At 40.8% G+C, this 20,589-nt stretch overlaps 1 protein-coding gene and 1 pseudogene across 5 annotated transcripts in view; one reads left to right on the top strand and one right to left on the bottom strand.

Moving 5' to 3' along the window:
* Nucleotides 1-20,589, bottom strand: part of CDK11B (cyclin dependent kinase 11B) — a 37,276-nt gene that overhangs the window by 11,421 nt on the left and 5,266 nt on the right. For all 5 annotated transcript variants that reach the window (XM_077151561.1, XM_077151563.1, XM_077151564.1 and 2 more), the window contains exons 5-6: nt 20,127-20,265; nt 612-748 (exon numbers count right to left, since the gene is read on the bottom strand). In XM_077151561.1, coding sequence (XP_077007676.1) covers nt 612-748; nt 20,127-20,265 — 276 coding nt within the window. The remainder of the gene's footprint in view (nt 1-611; nt 749-20,126; nt 20,266-20,589) is intronic.
* LOC143655223 (myotrophin homolog) lies at nt 1,984-2,323 on the top strand (annotated as a pseudogene).

The raw sequence follows: 20,589 nt of genomic DNA, 5'->3' as shown, positions 1-20,589 counted from the left end.
CTTTGTGGCTCTCTCTGCCCAATACCCATGTGGCGGTGCTGAACTTGCTCGGGGCTGTGCCTAGCTGCACCTGGTGGACACGCCCCTGTGCATACAAGGTGCCAACAGTACCAACGTTGGAGGCTAGGGATCCCGAGGGCAGGATCCAACCTGGAGGCCAGGCATCTCCGAGGCCTAGACAGGCCACCTAGACTGATGTCTGTCAGTCATAAAGCTAGGAGGAAGAAACTACCTTTTAGCACCCTTGGGCCTGACCAACACACCTGTGAGGCAATGGGCCTGGGACCTCACACATCCACACCCTCAGGTAGTGGGCCACTGGGACACATGAACATGGCCTGATGGCCTTCCTCAGGCAGGCAGAGCATGGTGGGTGCGGTGCCCTGTCTCCAAGCTCAGTGGCCTCAGAGCTGCCACTGTTGCAGCCCCCAGTGCCCCAGGGAAGCCACTGTGCTCACACAGCACGAGGCCCAGGACAGTGCTGTCCATGTCTGAAGAAAGTCTCTAGCCCTGCTGACACTTGGGAGCAGCAGATGGAGGGGATGCTCAGGAAAGGTACCCCAAAGAAAGCTGAGCCAGAGCTTCTCCTGCACGCTAGTACCTTCCAGTACCTTCTCTCCTGGCCTCCCGCTCCTTGCGCCGCTCCTCAGCCCGCCGCTCCCGCTCCTTCTGCTCCCTCTGCTCCTTCTGCTGCTCGCGCAGCTTGCGCTCGCGCTCTCGCTTCCTTTCTAACTGCTCCAGACGGTCCCTAGAACAAACACACACCATCCTTCTTCTTAAATTCGTGCAGAATATGGTCTTTGTCATCCTCAGCATTTTTTGCTCACATTGATAAATTGCCATTTTAAGTTGTACGACCCAAAAAGGGCTTTTTAAAAGCAGAAGATGTATAAGCATACATCCCCACAGCACTGTTCTTAATGAGTCCCAAAAGAATGAACAATAAACACATACCAAGTACCTGCAAAACGAGACATTTACCTGTTAACCATAAACAAAAGACCCACTAGTTCTAGAGCACTTGTTTGGTAGTTTTACTCAAACATGCTAAAATCTCTGTGATGTACAATGAGCCAATTTAAATTCAAATTTATCACAATAAATTCTCATCAGCTATAAAGAGGGATGGAAGAGGCTGTTTGGGAAGGTCAAGGAGGAAGCCACAAAAACTAAGCCCTGAGGACCGGCCCTTTCTGAGTGGGCACCCCCCCGGCCACTCCTCACCCCAACCTGTCGTGGAGGTGAGGGGGACAGGAGTGTGATCCGGGGAGGGCTGGGGGAAAGCTGCCCCACAAAGAAAGAAAGGAACATGTCATCTGGGGTGCAGAGAATGCTGGAAACTGAAAAGCATGCAACTGTCTGCAATACAAGGGAGCCCAATCAGAGCTCGTCAGTCACTGCTAACTGATCTTTCAAGCCCCTGGAGAAAATGAAGTTAAAAACACAATCTAGAAAGCTACACATTTTCTTTTAAGTACCACCACACAACCAGAGAAATGAATGCATGTGGGCAGTGGTGAGAACTAGGCTTGGCCTGCAGGATGGTAGACAGTCCTGAACTGCATCGGCCTGGAAGAGCCTCCACTACAGAGAGCAGGGGGGTCAAACAGGGCTCTGTATGCTAACCTGTGACTTCCTGAGTCTAAAATTATTTCCAAATATACACTGAGCTATAATTTACATATTATAAAATTCGACCACTGAATTCAGTGATCTTTATTAAGTTTATGAAGCTGTACAACCATTCACCATGATTTAGTTTTAAACCATTTCTAGCTTGGCCAGGCGGACCTGATCTGCTGGGCCTGGTGGCTACGAAAGACCTTTCTTCCTCCTGCCACCACGGCCAACTGCCTCACCTACCTGGCAGCCTAACCCGCCCTCTCTTTTCTGTCCTACTTCGCACAGCCCTGTCTCCCTCCGCTTATGCTGCCACCGCCTTCTCACCTTCTGCCTGATCAACTGGCCCACTCTGCTGCACTGATGTGCGACAAGGAGTTCATGCGGGCCTGAGAAATGGAGACTCGGATGAGGTGAAAGACTATGGACAAAGGAAGATGTCAACCGGACACCAGGTGGTGGAAGGAAGCCTCTCCATTGTGCAGCAGATTGTGGCCAGCTTGAAATCCTGGAACTTTGGCTACAGACAGATATTCGTGCTCCAGGTAAACACATTACCCTCTTCTGTCTGCTGCTCTGAGGGCAGTGTCTCCTGCGTGAGACTGCTCCTGTCGAAGGCGCTGATTAGACTGCGAAAAGTCCAGGTGGACTAACTGTCTCTGAAGCCGCTGACCACTAGGCAACCCCGGCTCTGCTTCCGTGAGGGAGGGATGGACTGACAACTCTTGAATGACTCTCCGGGGGCCTCAAACTCCTGCCTGCCTGTCACTTTACCTGCAGCTTCTTCACCTAAACACTGTAAGAGGGGTGAGGAGAGAGTGAAATTCATAAAAAATCAGGCCACCAAAAAAGAAAAACGTTACAGAAGAAGGGAAAAAAATATGATCAGGCTTTTACCAGGATTGCTGATCAAGTCTGCCTCTTTCACTTCTAATAAAATGTACAGCTTATACCCAGGGGATAGCAAAGACAAAATACACCATTACCAATTGACCTTTTCAGTTCCCTAGCTAATTTATTTATCAGACTGTGTTGAAAATCTGATGATATGAAAGCCAACTATACACATTTGGTAGCCCTGGCTGTGCAAGCAGGAACGGCGGCCGTGATATAACCTTAGGGTGCTGAAATAAGCAATCGGCACACAGCCTTCTGCCCCGAAGGCGCCCTTTCTTCAGGGTGCCCTGGCACAGTGGCGAGCTCTACCTGTGGCTGGGACCAGCTCCTCCCGCATGACTCTAAGCTTTCTGGGAAAGCTCAGTTGAGGAGGGCACACTCCCAAACTGCTGGATGGATGAACTCTGGATTTCCTCTTCTCTTTCACATGGATTTCACGTATGTTTAGAGAAATCTGACTAGTTTTATTTATAAAATCTTGAATTTTGGAAGTCTAAAAGAGAAATCATTCCAGTATGAGTATTTTTTTCTCCTCTAGATCCTGACATCTATGTAACATCGAAACACTTTCAAACTCCTGCTGGTAGTAAAAGGGGATTTAAAAATAGAATCATAGCCACATGCTTATTTGTACCATATAAAAAAGAAAGCAGTTGTCTTAGTCCCAATGGATTTTCTTCATTTGCTGCTTGAACGGATTGAACTCAACTGTGTATGGAGAGTCAAGGAACATTCTTTGGAATGCCTCTCTCAGACCCAGCTTGGATGCTGATTATTTTATTGCATTAAAGCTATCGCTGGGGTGAGATTATTTGGACAAATTTAATCTCATCCTGGGAAAAACAATGCTTGCTAACCAGGTTTTCCTGAGTTGCTGATAAACTCCTGCCAAACATATGCCAACCACCTAGATAATATATTTTTATTTCCTGTATAAATCATGCATTGCATAAAATGTGAAACTTTCAAATTGTTTTCTGTATTCTTAGAATATAGTGCCCTAAAATGATGCACATACAACCTATAGAAAATATCTGGACACATTCCAAATGTTTATTTCACAAGCAATGCTTATTAATAACTAATTATTAATATATCTCTATACCCTTAGATTTGGTAACTTCCTTTTAAAACACTAAGATGCCTTTGACTTGCCATCTGTATAAGCTCACTAAAAATATCAGAGTTTTTCTTTAGCCAAGTCCTGCAATAATTCAATGTTCCTCAAATTTTTAAAAAGGTTGGATTAGGGACTTGTATTCAGATTTTGGACAATAAGGAATTAATAATCATTTTTTCAGGCAATGTAGCATTCTACAGCAGGGTTAAACTTACCAAAAACCATCAGCCTAGCTAATCTTATTGATAGGTTGCTGATTCCCTGGCTGACATGTGGGTTTATGTGTGGTGTGTTTTTTCTCCAGGAATCCTTTTTTTAACCCATGGCTTTTTCACTCAAAACTAGCCTAAACTGGGGGAAAAGAAGTACAACGTAATAAGGTATCACTGGCTGAGAGTTCCAATACAGCTGAGAGGTTACTCTTCAGCATGCTTTAGCATTGCTACCTACCATAACTTGCCAACCCCCAACTAAAACCATTCCTGCCAATCCTAAAGAACACCTAGGGCAATATGTAAGATTCTACAAAAGTTCCATGCACTAGGGTAACTTTCCTAAACCTACAACCTCCAGATGGATCCCTGGCCCAGATAAATCCTGAAAGGCAGAGGGGCCAGCCCTTCTAGAACATCCGCTAGTTTCATCCCCCTACCCCATATTATCGACAGCCCCTTCCAACATGAAAAAGCTAGAATGGGCACAGCCCAAATACCCCTAAAGAGTAGGAGAAAGATCAAAGGTGATGGCGGAGTTATACAGAGAAGGTCAGGTTTAACAAACAGGTATGACTGCTGAATCATATTGATATTTCTTTTAGTCTCCAATTCCTTAGAACAGCTAAAAGGAAAAACCAAATATTGTGGAATTATAACCCATACCAAACTCTGAAATCTGTTCTACAACTAATCGTTGCGATGTGCTTTGAAATTTATTACTTTTTTGTATATATGTTATTTCTCATAAAAAAGAAAAAAAATTCTAGCCCCCAGTGTTTTGGAGCAGCTAGAAGAAAGAATCTAAAACAGTGGAATGGTAACTCATAACAAACTGCAATGTGTTCTGTTAACTACTTGTTGAAGAGTACTTTGAAAATCATTCCTTTTTCTTTCTTTTCTTTGAACATATGTTATATTTAACAATAAAAAACATTAAAAAAAAAAACAGCCTAAACCTGTAATTTTCCTGAGTCCAAGAAAATCACAAAATAGTGACTTGAACATTTGTATATATTTGGCTAATTCTGTTGCCTTTTAGAATTGGATTAAAAGTCAGGACTTTATTACATCACTGAACTAAACTATGGAGCCATCTTATTGAAATGGAGGGCACTCTGTCAGTCTATAATTATCACTGTAGGGCAACAAGGTGTTTTAATATTTTTGTTTTCACCTCTTAGCATAATGTTATTTAAAAAGCTTGAATTTTGCCCTTAACACGATTTCCACTTTTACTTTCAAAATGTTTTGTTGTAGTTGGCTACTGCAGAGACTGCATCTTTCTGTCGTTCCTAAGCCTGTTCTGCTCCCCAGAGGCACTGTGCCACATGAGCCATGTGACTGCTTCTACAGTTTATCCTGGTACTTCCTGTAATGCCATAGAGGCCATTCTGCCTTCCCTCTTCTTCCTCAGCCGTTTTGTGGACTCCATAATTATGACGCAATTGCTTAAGAAAATAACATATAGAACATAGAATAGACTAAGATGGTTTAACTTTTTTTTAAACTAGATTATCTATAATGCAGTTTTGAACCATTTGGCAGAGCAAATCACAACACTTAATGTTCATAATTTGAGTAAAAGAAGCTAAAACCATGTTTGCTTTTTGGTACCACACGCATTAGTGAAAGGCTAAGTAAGCTGTTTTCCACTGAAGAAGTATCTGACATCTCAGAAAGATCTCCCATGTTCTTTAGTTTTGCATTAAATCAGTCACTTCATATGCATTATATCAAGTAAAAACAGGGTGACTTAAACTGCTTAAATTAGGATACAAACAAATTTACCCCCTTGCAGCTACACACTGGTATCTGTAGACTTAGTGATCAAATTCAGCACAAATACCCAAGTAGTTGTACACACAGTACACCTTTCTTAAACCAGTTAGTCACGGAGGACAGGTGGGTAAGTGGCAGTGCACAGAAACTGCAAACAAGAAGGCTCTTTGTCCATTGATTTTTTCCCTCATAAAATGGACTTTAAATCAATATGCACCCATTTGAAATTTTTTTTCTGAATTACAAGTAATACTTCAAATGAGCTACTACTTTCTTCCATGCAATATTATATACTCAATTATGTTTAGAAGAAACTAGTGTCTATATAAGCAATTGGAGCGGTTTGCAAGCAAAATTTTAAAAAATGAAATTGTCCTGATTTCTATTGTATAAATGGAGAAAAAAACAATCATATCTTTCTAAGCAGTAATGGAAGAAGACCCTAGTGCATTGTGTATTTTGATGTATTTAAGTTCATTTTTTCCCACAGTGTAATACTTTTAACACAATTTGGTTTTTCATATTATCCCAGTTCATGTACATCCAAACGCTAAATACTAGTGTGTTAAGTTTTGTATTGCAAGAACAAATGGAATAAACTTGAATTGTGTCACAAAAGAAACAAAAAAAAACTTTCCTATCACCCCAAAAAAGACCCTCATGACCACACGCAGTTAGTTTCCATACCCAGGCAACCCTCCAATCTGTTTTTCAGGTGGAAAGAGATCCGGCCTTTCTGGACATTTCATCCAATGGGGTCTTTCGCATTTGGCTTCCTTCACTTGCTCAATATTTTTGAGGTTCACCCACATTATAGGTTGTATCAGCAGCTCATTTACTTTTTATAACCGAGAAGTATCCTTTTGTATGGATGTGCTATATTTTGTTTATCTACTCACCAACTGATGGCTGGTTTCTTCTGGAACTTTAGTACTTTGAGCTCTTTTCTTTACTATGATTCCTTTTGGGTTATTTCTTATATATGGTGTGAGCTAAGAGTATAGATTCACACTTTTGCCTGTGGATATCCACTTGTCCAGTTTTGTTTGTTGAAGAATTTCATTTCTGTACTGAACTGTCTAGGAGCCTGTGTCAAAACCAATCCTCCCACTGGGAACCACTGGTGTTTTACTTAGGGTGGACTGTGCGATGCACATAGAAACGAACAGAGACATAAGTGTTGGAGGAAGTGTGGAGAGATGCATTGTCCACTGCTGGTAGGAAAACTGAGGGGTGCAGTCCCCTGGAGGGCAGTGCAGCAGTTCCACGGGAGGACAGGGTTGGGGCTGCCATATGATCCTGCAACCTCATTGCTAGATATATACTTGGAGGAACTAAGAGCATGAACACGAATGGACATTTGCACACTGGTGTCCAAGGCAGAAGTGCTGGTGATTCGCAATGGATGGAGGTAGCCTAAGGGTACAACAACTGAGGAATGGAAGGGGGAACTGTGGGGTATACATACAACTGACAACTGAGCGGCTGCAAGAAGGAATGAAGTTGTGAGGCATGTAACTAGACAAATAAACCTTGAGGACAATATGTTGAGTGAAATGTCAGAAAGAAAAAGATAAATATTATCATACCTCACTCATGTGGACTAACACATAAACTCGGAGAATTGAAGTTGAGAGCATGGGTTATCAGGGTGAAGCTATTGTAAGGGGCCCTGGATTGTAAGCTCTTACAGCAGTCACATTTATTCCAGAGTTGTAACTGTTATTTCTAAGTTCTGAGATGTTGAGCTACTTATGTATAACCCGGGTGTTCGCTAGAAATTTGGGTATCGACACCTGAAACTCTGTGTTAGAGTCTGAAGCTATGAAAGTCAGTGTTACCCCACACAGCAACTGTTATAAAGTTGAAAAAGTGATCAGACTTCGACTAGAGATATGAACGAAGATGATTCTGGATAGGACTAAGGTAAATCAGAACTTTCAGTTCTGTTCCATTATCTATAATCTATAAATTATTTTATAATTTCAGCCCAAATACTGTTAGTTGAAGGTTTACAACTTAATTCTTATACTTCAAAATTCTTTTTGGCCATTCAATATTCCTTTCTTTTCCATAAGAATTTTAAGATTAACATGCCAATTTCTTAAAAAACAAAGTAAAACAATTTGGCATTTGGATAGAGCAGATATGGCATTACATTTATAGATCAATCTGGGGGTAATGCCAACACTCTTGAGTTTTCCAATCCATGAATAAGGAATGTTTCCATTTATTTACATATTCTAAAATGTTTATCTGCAAATGTTTTATATTTTCAGTGTACAAGTCTTTTTGAATGGAATTTTCTTAGTTTCATTTTCAGGCTGCGTGCTAGTATAGAGATAGGAATTTTTGTATGTTGATCTCCTATCCTGCAAACTTGCTAAATTTGCTTATTAATTCTAAAGTTTTTTTTGAGTGCTGGATTTTATGATATGCTTTTTCTGCATTGAGATGATCACATATTTTATTTCCTTGATTCTATTAAAAGGTTATATTGTAGTGATCGATTTACACAGAGCAAACCAACCTTGGATTCCTGAGATTAAATCCATTTGGTCATGGCTTGAAACACTTTTCACACACAGTGGTCTGGGTCTGTGTATTGTCAGGGACTGGCCCCTGCGCTCAGGTAGCAGCCCTGTAGTGGCCAAGGCTGGCTGCGGCTCCAGAGTAATCAGACCTCAGAAAACGAGGTGGGAAGAGTCCCTCATCCTCTAGTCTGAGGGTCTGTCCACAGCAGGTTTTATTTCTTCTTCATATACACCAGTGGGCCATCTAGGCCTGGACTTTTCTTTGTGAAAGCACTTAAAAATTACTAATTCAAGGACTGGATACAGAAACTCAGAAATGGACAGCACAATACTACCTAACTGCAATATAATTACGTTAAAACACTGAATGAAGCTGCATGTGAGAATGATGGAGGAGGGCTGGGGACATAAATGAAATCAGAAAGAAAGATAGATGTTAAAGATTGAAATGATATAATCTAGGAATGCATAGAGCGTACAATAATAGTGAAATGTACAATGTATAAATTTTAAAAATGTTTTTGCATGAGGAAGAACAAAGGAATGTCATTATTGCAGGGTGCTGAAAATAGATGCTAATTAATATTTTAAAATGTCACCATATGTGTGAGACTAAAGCAAAAAATGTTAATTTGGTACAAAATTTATATTTTGACTAGTGCATTTCCTTATATAACTTATGTAGATAGTTTGATTGAATGTCATAAGTACTTGGAATCTCAGGTAGGACATGAGATTTTGTTGGTTTGTCCAGAGTGATGCCCCGATGAATCCCAGAGTGACTCGATCAGTGAGTGGAAAAGTATTTGCAAAGCCCCCTTCAGGGAATGGTGAGAATGGGGAGAAATTCAACTTCCCCAAGTTGAATTCTTGATATTCTCACAAGCAGTGTGGACAACCAAAGCTATAGGCTGAGCCCCCAGTCTTGGGGTTTGTTCATATGAAACTTAACCCCACAAAGGGTAAGTCAAGCCTACTTAAAATCAGGCCTAAGAGTCACCCCCAAGAGAACCTCTTTTGTTGCTCAGATATGGCCTCTCTCTCTCCAGCCAACACGATGAGCAGTCTCACCATCCTCCCCCTCTCTGTGTGGGACAAGACTCCCAGGGGTGTGGACCTTCCTGGCAACGTGGGACAGACATCCTGGAATGAGGTGAGACTCAGCATCAAGGGATTGAGAAAAACCCTAGAATGAGCTAAGAATTAACATCAAGGGATTGAGAGAACCTTCTCAACCAAAAGGGGGAAGAGTGAAATGAGACTAAGTGTCAATGGCTGAGAGATTCCAAACAGAGTCGAGAGGTTATCCTGGGGGTAATTCTTACGCATTAAGTAGATATCACCTTGTTAGTCAAGATGCAATGGAGAGGCTGGAGGGAACTGCCTGAAAATGTAGAGCTGTGTTCCACTAGCCATGTTTCTTGTGATGATTCAACAATGATACAGCTTTCACAATGTGACTCTGTGATTGTGAAAATCTTGCGTCTGATGCTCCTTTTATCTACCATATCAACAGATGAGTAGAACATATGGAATAAAAATAAATAATAGGGGGAACAAATGTTAAAATAAATTTAGTCTGAAATGCTAGTGATAAATGAAAGCGAGGGGTAAGGGGTATGGTATGTATAATCTTTTTTTTTTCTGTTATCGTTTTATTTCTTTTTCTGTTGTCTTTTTCTTTTTCTAAATTGATGCAAATGTTCTAAGAAATGATGAATATGCAACTATGTGATGATCTGAGAATTGCTGATTGTATATGTAGAATGGAATGATATGTTAATATTTTTGTTTGTTAATTTTTTTAATTAATCAAAAAAAGTAAAAAAAATTACTAATTCAATTTCTTTACTTATTATAGATCTATTCATATTTTCTGCTTCTTGAGACAGTTTGGTAAGTTACGTCTGTCTAAGAATTGGTGAAATTAATTTAAGTTGCCTAATTTGTAGGCATAAAGTTGTTTATGATATTTCCCTATACTCCTTCAAATTTCTGTAGGGTTGCTAGTGAGGTTGCCTTTCATTTCCGATTTTGGTAATCTGTGTCTCTCTTTTTTTGTTTGTCGGTTGAGTTAAAGACTTTCCAATTTCATCTTTTCAAAGAATCAACTTTTAATTTCACTAATTTTCCCAATTGTTTTTCTATTTAATCAATCTAATTCATTGATTTCTGCTCGAATATTTATCACTTTCTTCCCTTAGTTTTCCTTTTTCTAATTTCTTGAGGCAGAAGCTTAGAGGTTATTAATTTGAGAAATTTATTTTCTGATATGTGTTAAAAACCATACATTTCACTTTAGCACTACTTCTTAGCTGTGTCCCATAAATAATGATATATGGTGTTTTTATTTTCATTTAGTTCAGAGAATTTTGTTTTCCCTTTTTAAAAAGCTGGTATTTCCTGGAAACCCTGTGACACCTAAGAGTCAGAAATGGAATTCTGCAACCCTGAAAGTTAGCACAGCTAGATACAATGACAGTTGATGCATCTAGAGATACAAACAAAGCCATATTGACTGGGATTAAGGTAAATCAGAAAACAGAGTAAAAAATGACAGTGTATGTACACTAGAGCTTCACCTACTGTATGAGACCAAAGGCAGAGAGGTCTACTGTGTCTAGAACCTAAATTTTCTATAGCACACAATGTAAACCAATCTGTCTAGAGAGCTCATTTAAACAACCCAAATTCACGGAGCCTAGAAGGGGAACGAGGCCTTGAAACTCCATACAGCTTAACGCAATACCTGGATAAACCCCAGACCACGGTGGGCCGATAATTAAAAACTACAGACAGGGGAACTCACTGCCTTCTCCACTACAAGGGACATGATTCCCAGGGGTGTAAATCTCCCTGGCAACGTGGGACAGAACTCCCGGGATGAGCCGGGACCTGGCAACATGGGATTGAGAAGGCCTTCTTGATCAAAAGGGGGAAGAGAGAAATGAGACAAAATAAAGTCTCCGTGGCTGAGAGATTTCAAACTGAGTTGAGAGGTTACCCTGGAGGTTATTCTTATGCACTATACAGATAATCCTTTTTAGTTTATGGTGTATTGGAGTGACTGGAGGGAAGTACCTGAAACCGATGAGCTGTGTCCAAGTAGCCTTGATTCTTGAAGATGACTGTATACTGATACAGCTTTTACAATGTGACTATGTGATTGTGAAAACCTTGTGTCTGATGCTCCTTTTACCCAGGTATGGACAGATGAGTAACAAAATACAGATTAAAATTAAATAATGGGTAGGGAGAAGGGGTAAAATAAATTGGGAAGACTGAAATACTAATTGGTCAATGAGACAATGAGAGGGAGGGGTAAGGGGTATGGGATGTATGAGTTTTTCTTTTTATTTCTTTTTCTGGAGTGATGTAAATGTTCTAAAAATGAACATGGCAAAGAATACACAATTATGTGATGATACTGTGAGCCACTGACTATACACCATGTATGGAAGTGGTGAAGATTTCTCAATAAAAATATTAAAAAATATATATATATATTGGCAGGGTTCCTTGAGGGACCAAAGAAAAAATATGGAACTTTAAACTTTCCCATCTAGGAGCCTCCAGGTACTCTCTCAAACACTGGGGACCCCCAATCATCAGGCTACGTCCTTGATTCTGAGGCCTGTCCTCTTGAAACTCACTTCTGTGGGGAAAAGACCACTGTAACAAGGCCTAAGAGCTGCTTCCAGGAAACCTCTGTTGTGGCTCAGATGTGGGCTCTCTTTCTAAGCCACCTCTGCAGGGAAAATCCTTTTCCTCTATGTGGGATGTGACACTCAGGGGTGACAGTCCCCCTGACAACATGGGACATGACTCCTAAGGATGAGTCTGGCCCTGGCATCATGGGCTCAACAATCCTTCTTGACCAAAAGGAGTAAAAGAAGTGCAGTAAACTAAGGCATCAGTAGCTAAGAGAGATCAAACAAAGCCGAGAGGCTACTCTGGAGGCTGCTCTTAACGCAAGCTTCAGCTAGATATTGCCAATTGCCATGGTCTTTCAAACCCCAACCAACACCACTACTGTTGACTTTTTTTTAAAACAAGAAAATAGACTTTTAATATAAAAATACAATCTAAATACCATCAGATATATCATGTGCCCTTAGAAAATATGGGTAGCATAAAACAGATTTGACTGGCATTGTTTAAACCACAGTTAATCACTATTAGATTTTTATCAAACTTATAAAAGTACAAAAACCTTTCATTCTTGTTAACACAGAACAAAGAAACCACCCTCAATTTCCTACATCTCCATAAAAAAGTACCTACAAACCCATCACCACAGGAGGACCTGGCTTCACAAGGCCACTGGGTCACCGAGCAGAGGGGAGAAGAATCTGCTGCTCTACTTTCTCCAGAGACCTTCGCGATCCCATGCAGATTTAGGGGAAACATATAAGCTAAAATCAAGAGTGCTTGTCAAAGTGCACACAGCTTGCAGCCCTGAGCAGACCTTCTCTAAACTGGGATTACAGAGCTGCAAGACAGGATCACAGGCAAGTAAGTTGCTTAATTAAGCCATATCTGCATTCCCAGAAAGAACTCTTCCAAGAACCTGCCAGCGATGACTGAGTTGATGGACCAAACCCTATTTCCAGGAATGACAAGCAAGAGCAATTGGAGTAAAAGATATGAAAACACTGGGCTGTTTTCCAAAAATCCCAACAGGCCTCACTCAAGACTGTTGCCAAGTTCTTTGGTGAGAGGTCTGAAGTTTGTGGAACTGCCCTTTCTACCTCAACAAATACTACTATTCTCAGCAGATTATTGTTGAAAATGTTCAGACATTTTTATGTCTGTGAGGTAGGCATTTCCTTAACCAAACACAGACAAGGCAACCCTTTAGTAAACTGGTCACAAGAAGGCACATACTTTTCCTTAATTTAAAAAAAAAAAGTTTACTAAAATACGTTTGTACTTTTTGTTTTTAGGTGCATGGGCCGGGAATCGAACCTGGTTCTCCCACATGGCAGGCAAGCACTCTATCACTGAACCACCTGTGTACCCCAAAAACGTACTTTTTAAAAGCAAATTACAGATTTGGAATATCCTCAGTCACATCTTAGAAATATTGTATTTAAACCTATTCAAACAAAATACATATTTCTATATATATATTTAAGGACCCACCAAAATTGTCTTTAGTTTCCATACTTAGCCAAAAAACTTTGGTTTCAATCTGGAAGGCCAAGGAGCACAGCGCTCTCCTCAGATGTCGTTCCTGAACTGGCATCTGCTCAAAGACTGCATCACCATTTAGGCCACCACTGCCTCAGCATGACAGCATCAGTGACAGGAAAAAGGCACATCATCTGAAAATCTATTAACATCTGAAGATTCATTTTTGGTGAGCACTTGGTAAGCATTCCAGATGTATCCTAGAATAAAACCCCCTTCAGCCAAAGGCAAACTATATGACATCCAGGGGATTTTGTCATGTACTTATATGAGATGTTCAAAGAAAATGGATGGGTAGTTATTACATCTTTTAAAAGGCTTTTTCTTTCAATCTACTATACTTATTTTAACATTTGTCCCCCCTATTAATTTTTAATCCATATGTTTTACTCATCTGCCGATAAGGTAGACAAAAGGGGCATCAGACACAAGGTTTTCACAATCACACAGTCAGTCACTGCAAAAGCCGTATCACTATACAATCATCTTTAAGAAACATGGCTACTGGAACACAGCTCTACATTTTCAGGCAGTTCCCTCCAGCCTCTCCTGTACACCTTAACTAAAAAGGTGATACCTACTGAATGTGTAAGAATAACCTCCAGGATAACCTCTTGACTCTATTTGAAATCTCTCAGCCACTGACACTCTATTTTGTCTCATTTCTCTCTTCCCCGTTTTGTCCAAGAAGGTTTTCTCAATCCCTTGATGCTGAGTCTCAGCTCATTCTAGGATTTCTGTTCCACGTCACCAGGAAGGTCCACAACCCTGGGAGTCATGTCCCACGTAGAGAGGGGGAGGGCAGTGAGTTTGCTTGTCATGTTGGCTGGGAGAGAGAGGCCACATCTGAGCAACAGAAGAGGTTCTCTTGGGGGTGACTCTTAGGCCTGATTTTAAGTAGGCTTGACTTATCCTCTGTGGGGTTAAGTTTCATATGAACAAACCCCAAGATTGAGGGCTCCATAAAAGGTTTTTTAAAGAGAACAATATTCTAACACTGCACTTTGCAGATAACAGAATCGATATAGCAGGCTTGCTAACAATATCAAAGAGCATACTTAGGAATGGCTGCTTATAAAGAAAGTAGTTCAACTGGTAGAAACTGGGGTGCTCTGAAAAAGAGTAAAACTTTCTCATATTTTACTTTCGTAAAGATTCTTCTGTCACTCTCCTCTAGAAAAGCTGCTGAAATTGGTGTACAAGCAGTGAAAAACAAGATGCAGGAGATACTGAGAACAGCTTTATCTTAAACACCAATAAGATGGCTCCACTGCCACACTTCTGGAGCCAAGGCTTAAAAACACATTTTTCTCTCAACTGCTTACGTGAAGCTGCGAGAACATGCCAAAATATCAGAGAAAAATTCGCATAAGGCCAACAACTTTACTTCTGCTTCTGAGATTACCCAGATAAATTTTCCTTCAAGCAGTGTCAAAACTGGGGCGAGGCAAATGAAATTGCATCGTCACCAAGGAAATCTTCAGGTCCAGGAGGTAAAGAGGAGGAAAGTCAGTTACTTGACAAAAGTTTAATAAGTTGGGGGCAAATGAGCACTCACACTAAAAGAACTAATCAAAAAATAATAAATAAATAATACAAAAACAAAAAAATAAAAGCTTTGCTTCTCCTTATTCCACCTCAGCTGAAAATGAGCCTCCACCCAGTATCACAAATGTTCAGGACACTGATCGTAACTGCTGAGAAACACTCCTGCTGACTCTTAAGAACACCCAGGGCTCTAAATGAGACTCTACAAAAGTTTCACGTACTACATTTACTTTCCTATAAGTTCCAGAGGGTTCCTACGTCAGATAAATCCTGAAAACTAAGAGGGACCAGCCTCTCCAAAATTATCAGTTAATTCCACCCCCACCCTTCTTCATCGCCAACACCCTTCTCAACATGAAGAAGTCAGAACGGGCACTGTACAAAGGCCCCCACAGGTCAGGAGCAGGATTCGAAGAGAAAGAGGAAACATAACAGAGGAAATAGGATTTAACAAATCAGAGGATGACTGATTTGTACAACAGTATAACAGGGGATGACTGCTGAATCACTATATTGATATTTCTTTTAGCCTCCAGTGTTTTGGAGCAGCTAGGAGGAAAAATCTGAAACCATGAAACTGTAACCGATAACAAACTCTGAAATCTGTTCTACAAATTGCTTTTTCTTTCTTTTCTTTGTGTTTATATTTCATAATAAAAGACATTTAAAAATGTGTTAATTTTCAAATACTTGAGGATTTCCCCGTATTTCTTTCTGTTGTTGATTTCTAATTTGATTCTTTAGTGGTAAGAGGACTTATTTCCTAAGATTTCTAGGAATCTCCTAAGAATATAAATCCTTTTAAATTTGAGACTGGTTATATGGCCTAGCATACGATTTATCCTGGAGAATGTTCCATGTGTTCTTGAAAAGAATATGCTATTCTAAAGTTGTGGTTGAGTGTTGCACGTACATGTCAGTTAAACTGAGTGGTTGATAGCTTATTCAAGTCTTATATACATAGCTGCTGATTTTCTCTAGATATTTTTATGAAAACTACAGTGCACTAATGAAATCTCCGACTATAATTGGTAAATTATCTGTCTCCTTTTAAGTCTGTTTTGCTTCACACATTGTTGGGCCCTGCAGCTAATTGCATATACATTTGCAATTGTTTAATCTTCTGGAAGTACTGACCCTTTTATCATTTTGAAGTGTGATATTAATGGAGCCACGCATTCTCTTACAATTACTGCTTGCATGGCATATCATTTTACTTTCAACGTATTTTTGTCTTTGAATCTAAAATTTTACCTTAAAGACAACTTATAGACAAGTTTTAATTTTCTATCTGACAAACTTTGAGCTTTTTGGGGGTGTAGAGACTATTAATTAAGATTATGATTGGGTCTCTATTCACCTTTACCTGGTTTACTTTTTTCTATTCTTGTCTACCTTTTTCTTTGTGTTCTTTTTTCTTCTTATTTTTACATGGGCAGGCACCAGGAATCGAGCCCAGGTCTCCAGCATGGCAGGTGAGGACTCTGCCACTGAGTCATCATGGCCCACACTTTCGTGTTGTTTTAAGTAAGTATTTTTATATACTATTTTTTGTTCATTTTTTCCCTTTCCTTTTTATTTCACAATTTTCTTAGTGGTTGCTCTAGGGATTGAAATATGTTTTAATAGATTAACACTAACTTAATTCCAGTAAAATATAGACGCTTTGGTCCTATGTAGCTCTATCGCCTCCCTTCTCTGTTGTAATCTATATATGTCATAGATTATAAAGTATTACAGTGTTCTAGTAACTACTGCTTCCTGTAATTTTATGTCTTTTGTAGCAATTAAAAGATGTGAGGAAAAATATATTTATCAAGCATCTTCTATTAATACCTACATATTTACCATTCCTAGTACTTGCCGTTCCTTCTTGCGGAGTGGTTACTGTCTGGCGTCATCTCAATTCAGACTGAAGGACTTTCTTTAGTTTTCTTGTAAGGCAGAGCTGCTGGCAGTGAATTCCATCAGACTTTGTTTACCTGTAAATGTCTTTATTTCCCCTTCATTTCTGAAAATTAGTTTTGCTGGACATAGAACTCATTGCTTGCTAGTGATCAATGAAAGCGAGGGGTAAAGGGTATGGTATGTAAAATTTTTTTTTCCTGTGTTTGTTTTATTTTTCTGTTGTCTTTTTATGTCTTTTTCTGAATTGATGCAAATGCGTGGGAAATGATCATGATGATGAATATGCAACTATGTGATGATATTGTGAATTGCTGAGTATATGTGTTGGGAATGTTGGTGCTTCTTGTAATTTTTTTTTTTTTAATTAATAAAAAATTAAAAAAAAGAACTCATTGCTGACATTTCTCCTTTCAACAGTTTCCATGTCGTTCCACTGCCTTCTGACCTCAATGGATTCTGAAGTCAGCTATTAACAGCAGTGAATCTTCCCTCTTAAATAATGAATCATTTCTCTCCAGCTGCTTTCAGTATTCTGTCTTTGGTGTTCAGGAATCTGACTACGCTGTGTCTAATGTGACCCTCTATCCTACTTGGGGTTCACTGAGGTTCTTGGACATGCAGATAAATGTTTTTCATCGAATCTGGCAATTTTTTAGCCATTATTTTTGAAAATACCTTTCTGTCCCCCGTTCTCTTGCCTCTGCCTTGGGATTCCTACTGCATGGATGCTGTCCCATAGGCCTTTGGGCCTCTGCTCATTTTTCTTCAATCTCTTCTCTCTGCTGTTCAGTGGGGATAATTTCTGTCGATCTGTTTTCAAGTTCTTTGATTCATTATTCTTCTGCCAGCTCGAATCTGCTTTTCGTTTTAACTACAGAATTGTTCAACTCCAGAATTTCCATTTGGTTCTTTTTTATAATTCCTATCTTTCTGTTGAAACTCTCTGATGAGTCACTGTCATCCTAGTTCCCTTTAATTCTTCAAACATGGTTTCTTAGTTCACTGAACATATTAACAATAGCTGCTTCCAAGTATTTGTCTACTAAATCCACATCTGGAAACACTCAGAGACAGTTTCTACTGACTGCTTTTTCCCCCTCAACATGGGTCATACTTTCTTGTTTCTTTTCCCATGTCTCAAAACTCTTTGTTGAAAACTGAACATTTGAAGTACTATCTTGTAGCAACTCTAGATTCTCACTCCCCCCCCACCCACCCCGAAGATTACTGCTGCTGGTTTGTTATAATCTGCCTGAATTTCATCTGTGAAATCTGTCTCCCACGCTAGGTGAGGCCACCACTGTCTCTACGCAGTGTTGTTTTGTTTTTGGCTTCCTAGGGGCCACCATTGTGTCTGTGTAGCTTAGTGGTCAGCCTGGATTGGACAGAGACTTTGGCTCAAACACCTCAAGCCAGTAAGGCTTCCTCAGCCAAGTGATCTGTTCAAGGGGAAGACGAAGTTCAGGCTGTTTTCAAGCTTCAGTTTTTACTTTCTGCTGGGCCTTTTCACATGTGCACATCCTCAGGGCCGGCCAGGCTCTGTTGCATACGTGCCACAGACATGCCTGTTTCCAATCATGAAAGCAATCTCACAATCAACAGCTTGTTAGCCTTCTCTTCTCAAGATCATCACAACTGCTGACAATGATGGTGAATGAGACCGCTGCCCACCACTCCAAAATGAATGAGCCCCTTAAAAAGCAGCAGAGAAACTGCTGCTTCTCACAGCCTGCCTTACCTGGCAGAACCTCTGCACTGCCTGAATTGGGAGTAGACAGGGCAACAGTGCAGTTTACACTGTTCTTACCCATAGTTCAGCAATGCTGAAGTATAAAAACTTCTCAGATTATTGCCTGCCTTCAGCTGATTTCCAAAGCAACATTTCTGCCCAGCTTTGTAACTGATTTTCAGGGGAGAAGAGTGCTGCTCTCACTCAGCCTACACAGAAATCTTGCCTAGCACACAACTTTTGGTCCTTCCTTCTCCTGTCCTCACCTTCAATACCAATGTGGAAGCACGATGTTTCATCCACCAACCCACACTCCTACTCCAAGCCAACCGCTTACTGAGCGAGGCACATCCAAGTCTGTCAAAGGGCTGGGCAAATGAGAAGCTGAACAGGCTAGCCAACCCGAGCACTTGAAGACTGCTTTCCTGCTGCTGATCTCAGGACGCCCCTGTGCCAGTGTGCACGAGCACTGCTCTCTCACACCTCCTCCACGTGCCCAAACATGTGCCCAGCCTCTGCGTGTGCTCAGCACCTCCTCCCTTCCCTGCGGCAGACACTGGGCAGGCCCCAACCTTTCTCTGACGGCGGTACATGGTGGTGATCCCTGCACTCACACTGAGTCTACATGCCTTTTTCCAGAACCACAGAGGGACCTGGGATGAGCTCCTGACTCCGTGGCACTAAGCAGATGCTGTCTCCTGGACTTCTGAGTGCGCACAGAAGTACTCAGAGATTCATGCCTCCCTTCTATGCTGTGAGCTGCCCCAAGTAGTTTCAAGGCCTTAGGCATCTCCTTTCATACTTCTCCTTTGTTGTTGTTCGACAGAAACGGCATCTATGCGATATATTTCCTTGGTCCACCTGGCCTAGACTCCCCAGAAGAGGTGCTCCACAAGTATTTGCTGAGTGAGACAATGAGTGACCCCACCGCACACACTCCTCCTGAGCACGGGTTACATGTTCGCATTCACACATATCAACCTGGTCTTCAAGATAACTCCACTAGCAACTGCCTGCCAGCCCTTCTCCCCTCACCACCTGCTCGAGCGCAGGCATTTACAACCCCTCTTTCTCCTTACCTGTTGTTAGATGACAGGGTGAGGAAGATGGTTCCTTCCCACTGCATCTACCTATATTTCCATCTCTCCATGACAAGTCTGCCCTCAATCTTCATCTCCTCATGTCCAAATCCTGGCCTCAGACCTCCAGCCCCTCCTACAGTATCTTCCCGGAGGCCACTTCATGCACTGAGGATGTGTTTCTGACACCAAGTTAGGACCCTGTTCATTGTTGCTGGGGCCTCCATCTGGAGGAAGCCAATACATAGTTTTCTGATTTCCTCTGTTTTCTCCTCTCCCCCAATTCATACCCATTTCTGTTTTCAAGGTGGAATAAAAGCTACTTCCTTCAGGAAAATTGTTTTATTTAGCACCACCCACTTTACTGCACCTTTTATTCTGGGATCGCACACCACTTCGCACCAAATCTGCTTCATCTGACCAAGTTCTTGTTTACGTGTCAATCTGATAATCTTTAACTGCTCGGATGGCATCCTGACTCCTGAACTAACCACACCCTCTCACCTTTCTCTCCTGGAATGCTCTCTTGCCAGCTCCCTCCTCTTCTGCCTTTCCCATTCGCGGCGAGCTTTATCCTGTTCTTCTCGATGCCGTTTCCGACGTTCATGTTCTCGTTCCTTTTCTTTCACTCTAGCATGCTTCCCTAATTAGAAAGAATAAGCGTCATGCAAAGAAACTTACTTTCCAAAGAGTTTAATTTGAAAATACCTAGTCACGAAGAAAAGGAGCATTTTATTGACTTGGAGAAACAATGATGACTTTATGTTAGATTAAGAAAACCAAAGACACAGACCCTATGCAGTAAGCCTCCAACTAAGGAAAGTTACAATGTGCTTATCACGAAGTATTGGAACTATGATTTTCATTTTCTTTTCTGTTCAATATTCTGTAGTTAATAATCTATGATAAACATGTATTTGTTTCATAATTAAAAAAAGACAAAAATTCAGAGTGTAGTGCTGCTCCT

This window comes from Tamandua tetradactyla, chromosome 2 (genome assembly GCF_023851605.1).
Source record: "Tamandua tetradactyla isolate mTamTet1 chromosome 2, mTamTet1.pri, whole genome shotgun sequence".
In the NCBI taxonomy this organism is placed as follows: domain Eukaryota; kingdom Metazoa; phylum Chordata; class Mammalia; order Pilosa; family Myrmecophagidae; genus Tamandua; species Tamandua tetradactyla.
This window is presented reverse-complemented; position numbering and strand designations above follow the sequence as displayed.